The sequence below is a fragment of the Poecilia reticulata genome, linkage group LG20 (genome assembly GCF_000633615.1).
Source record: "Poecilia reticulata strain Guanapo linkage group LG20, Guppy_female_1.0+MT, whole genome shotgun sequence".
In the NCBI taxonomy this organism is placed as follows: domain Eukaryota; kingdom Metazoa; phylum Chordata; class Actinopteri; order Cyprinodontiformes; family Poeciliidae; genus Poecilia; species Poecilia reticulata.
Window position 1 is genome coordinate 838654 of NC_024350.1, and position 6727 is coordinate 845380.

At 40.1% G+C, this 6727-nt stretch overlaps 1 protein-coding gene across 2 annotated transcripts in view; it reads right to left on the bottom strand.

The window, feature by feature from the left end:
* Positions 1–3460: 3460 nt before the first annotated feature.
* Positions 3461–6727, bottom strand: part of steap2 (STEAP family member 2, metalloreductase) — a 57043-nt gene continuing 53776 nt past the window's right edge. For both annotated transcript variants that reach the window (XM_008438238.2, XM_008438239.2), the window contains exon 6: positions 3461–4927. In XM_008438238.2, the coding sequence (XP_008436460.1) occupies positions 4634–4927 (294 nt within the window). In that variant the 3' untranslated portion in view covers positions 3461–4633. The remainder of the gene's footprint in view (positions 4928–6727) is intronic.

Below are 6727 nucleotides of genomic sequence, written 5' to 3' on the forward strand. Positions count from 1 at the left end.
TAGTAATGTAATTATATTAGCTGTGTTACCACCCCCACGCCAATAGAGGCAGTAGCAACCCCGAAAAGATGCGACTAAGGAGCAGATTTAGACTATAGAATTTGGTAAAAAARAGTGGAGCTCCTTCAATCAGGGCTCCTCCGCAGCTCTGATTGGCTAAGCAATGTWWCTTGATCCTCTGATTGGCTAAGCAATGTTTCTTGATCCTCTGATTGGCTAAGCAATGTAACGTGATCCTCTGCAGCAAGTGTTGGCAAAGCGGGGCGTCATCATGACTTTACACAAGTGTGTCTTTATCTCCGCGGCAGAGGCTCCGCCGAACCAGAGACCGACTCATCGAACCCCTGGGGTTCGATCGAACCCAGGTTAAGAACCACTGTGTTATGGTCTGTAAGATATATTTATTCTCAGTACTAGATGTGGTCTCAACACACCCATGACATTTCAACAATATTATTTTACCTTTTATCTGGAAATAGTCTCTGTTTATTCTTGCCATACAGTCTCTGTATTAATTATTGCTCGAAAGGTCTTGCCATACCAGTTTATTCCTCTGTATTTACTTTAGTTTCTTAGTTTATTCTTGCATTTTATTCTTCATTCATTTCCATTTAGTTTTATTTGATTAGTTTTATCCTCTCTTGGTTTATTGCTATGTCCACTTTAGTTTCTTTCCTGTTGCTACATTTATTTTATCGTTTATTGACCATCAGTAATCTTCACTCATCACCTGCTGCGCCTCCTAATMATCATGTGTTTCACATCATGTGTTGATTTTTCACTGTTCAGCGTCAGATTCTCTGTTTTTATGCTCCGTTTTATGTCCCGTTTCTCCTGTTTCAGAGTTTTGCGCTATGTGAACGTCTTTTTTTAAAAAATTTTTTATAGCCCCCTAAGTTGCAGGGCGGTCAGGAAACGTATCGATGGGGAAAAGGCAGACTGACATAAACCTTTTAAAACAACGGAAACAATTTCTGCATTCTGATTATTGAAATTTAAAAGTGCTGTGTTGTTCTATCACCCCCGTTTCATACCGGACCACTTACAGCACCGTGTTAACGCTATACAATGAACGCTCTCTATCTATTAAATAAAGAAATCAAGAAATCCTTCCATGGGTAACAACCCATGGAAGGATTTCTTGATTTCGTGGGTACCGCCCACGTTGAGAACCGCTAATTTAGAATGAGCCTGAAACAGCAACAAAATTAGCCTTTTTATCATTTAAAGTGAGCAACACCTGATCATACTCGACCACTTAACATGTATTTATATTATATTATATTATATTATTTAGGTATTTAGGAGAACAGCAGTGCTAGAATGATGAAGAAAGGTGAAGAAGCTCTGGTGAGATCTTCATTTAGTTTATTGAAATATGTATTAACTGTTTTTAATTTTTAAATAAACTAAACTATTTTATCATGTAGAGCAGGTCAGTGAAGACATAGGAGAGCCAGGTGGAGTTTCAGAGTGTGAAGATATAAAAATTATATTAATTTCAATAAAATCAGAAAGGAGAACAGGTGAAGACTGATGTCAGGTTGATTTATTTCAACGTTTCAATATTTTTTTCATTATTTCCACACTATAAGGGGACAATAAGAAAAGTGCTTGAGGAGAGGTTTAAGAATATTTTAATGAAATTTTTTGCTACCCAGTAAATAGAGTTGAGATGTATAATAATGTATACATCTGAAAATTAAGTTGTGTAAATTGTCATTCTGTATGATAAAAACATACTTTTTACATTTAGTTCACAATCTGACACTGTACATTATTGTAGTGTCTGTTGTAAATCCATGAATCCCTGCAGGAACATCAGGCTGCAGAGAGTCAGAGGGAGGCAGAGACAGAAACACATATCTGTAGATATTTTAGTTAAATGTTTGCGGCTGAAAATGACAGGGGAAAAAAACATTTAGGTTTTTGCCTCAGTGTTTTTATGGCTCATGTTTGGTAAGTTACTGAATGCAGAGCTGGAAGTGAGACTGAGTTAACAGTGAGGAGCTAAAGGTCTGTTAGATGTGAAAAGTATCATTTTTATTTATTTTGTAGATCAAACTGTTGCACTGATGTAGAGATGTTCAAGAAGAACAAAACTTGTTTTTTAGATTTTATTTTTGTTGGTCAAACTGATGTATTGAGTTTAAAACTGCTGAGTCCTATTTTATGAGCCGTTTTCTACTTTGGTTTTAGAAAGAGGTAGAACCAATTCAATTACCAGTCAATTTATATCAATGCATTTTGACCAATAATCAAATGTCTTTTGACCAATAAGATATATCAGAATCTGGTAGCCTGTCTGTGCTACCAGAGACCGGCCCAGTCGCGGGAGGCTCTCCTCGCCGACCGGAGTCGGACTGTTTTGTTAACATTCTTTATGTCAACAAAGTGGCTTTAGATATTCATCCAGGATGCTTCAACTAGGGTTACCAAGGGACCAGTCCCTATACATTTAAAGCCGGGGGGGGAAAGAGAGACAGAGACTGCCGCGGCAGCGTGTCGGTTGGTCTGTGTTACCCAGAAAGCAGTTGGGCACAATATCGCAACATCAACACCGTGAGTGAAACAATGACTGGGGCAGCATAGTATATAAAGAACTCGGGGACCATTTCTTTATTATTACACATCCACATTTGTAGAGTATGGAACAAATCATGTCCCGTATCGGTTCAATATGGGACGGGTGGCAACCCTAACTGTAGCATCTATTTTATGCGCCTTATATATAAAAGAAGTTTTAAAATAGGCCATTTATTGAAGGTGCGCCTTATAGTACGGAAAATACGGTAGTTGTTACTGAAACAAGGGTCAAATTAGAGTAACGCATTGCTGATGTGTTGATGGCATAATTGTTTGACATTTCTGCTCAAGCTATTTACTGATCTGTCAGGTTTCCGATATGCGTCCCCCCCAATGACAGACTCGTTCCTACACCCTTGAGTCCATGCACCACCCATTCTGCACAAAATATCAGTTCATCCAAAGCCAAGTGTATCCTCAACACAAGTCGAGAAAAGATGGCAAGGAAAGCAGAAAAGGCGGACATTCACAAAGCCTGTCATTTCTTGTACCTCATTTGAAAAAAGCAATAACCTTTTGTATCGTAATTTGAAGCAAACCTTTCAGCTCTGGTGTTCGTCTTCCTTTATCTATTATTTCCTGCTTCGATTGAAAATCCACTTTAGAAAACTGTTTAAGTGTAGAAATGTAGTGATCCATGTTGACATCAGAAGAGAGGAGAAAACAAATATATCGCTACACTTGACTTATTTACGGTATGGCTAGCTCGCCATCTCTTACTCTGGAGATGTGGAGTCACAAGACTAATGTCTGGGATAATGAGCGCCCCCTGCCATGAGGCAATAAAATTGGTCTTTGCCGTTTCTTATCGCTCCTCAGCACACGAAACCCATCACACACAGTCAGTGACAAAAAACACAGTACATTATATGCATAAATGCATTATGGAAAATCAGTTTATATATTGAATGTTTTTAGCCATTTTATTGGCAACAAACAGACAGGAGGATCATGCTCTCATCGAGTGGCAGCCAGTGCAGTTAGCGAGATGTTGGACAGTCCAAGGTGAGGCTCAGCTTCCTGCTGCCTCACCAGCTGCATTTGAATGGAAAATTGTGAAAATTCAGCAATTATGAAGAAAAATATAATCAAAATTGGTTAAGCTAAATGAAAAATAAATACTTTATAGTGCAAACCACAGGGTGAATATAGCAATGTAAATGAGCTTATCATTATATATTATTTATCCATGATGACAGGTGAGGCAGAGACTCACCTGCCTTCCCTGACGGCATGTCACTGGTTGAGATCCACCAAAAGAAGAGCAGTAACATAAACTGTAACTCAAGTGAGGATTCCATGTGTAGAACCTATTGAGGTGCAAGAGTGGAGTGACCTTTAACCCCAAAACTGAACGGTTTTAGAATTCCATACTTTCAGAATGTACACTCTTAATCGACCAGGTCATTGTATGTTTTATTTTTAGCATTTCCTTCGAACAACCAAACCAAAGTTTGTTTTTCAGCTAACTGTACAGGATATCCGTCACATTGCAGGTGAATCGTGCTAGAATGTATGCAAGATTTTCAAAGGACAGGCTCCACTTCGTCTTCTTTCTCAGGGCAAATGCTTGAAAATAAAACCCATCAACCTCAGTGGACATGGATGGCTCAATGAGTCACTGGGACTGTTATTAGTTTAAAGCATTCACTAACTGCTGAAACATTGTTTTTATTTCTACTACATAATAATGACAGAGCTTCTCTTGGAGATTAGCAAACGTTTGGGCACAAGCATGATTTACCAGACTTAGGAGAACAAGAATTTAACCAATTGGAATAAAATTTCAAATAAAAGTATAAAAGAATGAAAGCATTGTGTTCATAAAACACTAGAAGAAGACTTTTTATGCTGACAGTAAGGTTATTCAGTGCTACAGCTTTACTTGGAGAAAACTGTGACATCAGACCTAACATGGTCACATGTACACAGCACACAACTCAGCAAAACTGCTGAGAGAAAGACAGTGGTTGGTATGGTTGGTATGTTCATAGGGATAAAACCACAAAGTGCTTAGTCACATCAATGAGCAAAAAACTGGAGTAAATCACATAATGGTAACTCTCTCTGGTGAAATGTTTGCTGCTGAGCCAACCGGCTCCAGACGCCGGGCTTTGCAGGGACTGGTGTCCAGACCCTTGCGAATCTGGTGAAGCTTGTGACCTACACAGGGAAGCAACATTAGCACCTTTCCCAGTATGACACAGACAGGCAGAGCTAGGGACACCACAAAGCTGGGGGGTAGGTAAAAGCGGTAGGCATCCTGATCCAAGGCCCGTCTCCAGCCAAACAGTAGGCCATGAATAGTAGCAATGAGAAGGGCGATGTAACCCAGAGTGGTCTATGGAGAAAAAAAAAAAGACAATTCACATCAAAAATGGAAAACAGGCCTGTGTCCACCTGTGCACTGATATTGTACACGACTTTTGGGTCACAATGTCTGCAGGGTGCTGCCTGTAATAATAATAATAATAATCAATTTAATTTATAACGCACTTTTCATTAACAAAAATCTCAAAGTGGTACACGGTGCAGCTAAAAACAAATAAAATCAGCATTCAAAAACAAACAAAAAAGACAGTCATTTAAGAGTGGAGTAGGCTTGTGTGGTGGGATGGTGTTCCACCCTCCCCCACTCTGTGAACCAGGCACCGTTGATCGGTGGGCGGGACAAATGCCTTTATAGTTGGGCGGGCCGCTGCAGGGTGCTGCGTCTTTGTTTCTCCCACTGTTGCTACGGTCGGCGGCTACATGTCGGCTTGTGGGTTTTGTCGACTCGTCTGCGATCGTAAGTGGCAGTTTTGCAATCCGTGGCTGAGATCATGGTTGGTTTTTGGGTGCTACACCTGTCGTGCGTTTCTGCAGTGTGGCTCTGATGGCTTTGCCGGCTGCAGCTGGGGGTTGCTGTGGCGTGCGGCTTCCATCTGGTCCTCACCTGCTGACCCGCTTCCTCCCGGGTTAGGCTGTGTTTCCACCCCTGGGTAAGCTACTTGCCATTTAGCTTTTGATTCGTTTTATCTGGGTCCACTGTTAATGGGTTTTCTGTTTCAGGCACCCGATAGTGTTTGGAGCTGCAGCACTTTGGACGCTCTACTGTCTTGTCTTGTCTTCCTGTTGTTTGTTTTGGCCGCCCTCAACTACCCTGTTGCGGATTGGGCCGGCTGTGTGGGCGGGGCATTACTCCTCTGGCCCCATAGAAGGGCATTTGGAAGCAGATGACAACGATTTGCTCCACTGTTTGAAGCATTTTCTTTTACCATTTTGTTTTGTTATTGCAGTACTAATTTGTTTTCTTTTTGTTTTTCTTTTTCTTTTGCATGTTTGGAATAACTGAACTTGTCTGTCCTTTTTCCTTTTGTTCCAGGGACCGAGTAGTAGGCCTGAAGCCTCGTTTTCAAAAAGAAATGTTTTAAAGAATTGTTTAATAAAATATTGTGCACTGGTAAGTCTGTGTTCGGGAGCATCTTGTCACTTTTAAAAAGATCTTCACCTGCTGGTCATACTTGTCTAAAAAAGGTTTTCAAGCCAGTTTTAAAATCAGACAATGATTGCGAGGCTCTCAAATAGTCCGGGAGAGAGTTCCATAGACGAGGAGCCACAGCAAATGCTCCATCACCCAGAGTCCTTAGTGTTGATCGAGGAAAGTGGAGAAGATTACAGGCTTGGGATCGTAAGGATCTAGAAGTTGAATGTGAAATAAGGAGGTCCTTCAATAATCCGGTGAGGTTCCATATAGACAGTGATGGGTGATGCGTGATAAGCCTGTGTGGTTTCTATTATGGTTTTTGCTGTCTTGTTTAGTGTGATGGCCACACTCTGAAGTCGGTAACTCTTTTTATGCACAATTTATTTTCTTATACAAGCACGACACTTTAGTTTCAATACAACATATATTAGTTGATTTGGATACATTTATTCTATTGTTAAATGTTATACATTTAGTTAATATATGTATTTATATCAACTAAAAGTTTTGTTTGCTTAGTTTTGTTTCTTTGACTTTTATGAGCTCTGATTTCTTGTCGGAGCTTATGAGCTCTCCTTTGAGAGTAGTATACGTATATTAAAAAAATTCTTTCTCTCCTCCAGTATGTTGCATGTGCCTAGAACTGTACATTTCTGGACTGAGATGTCTGATGTT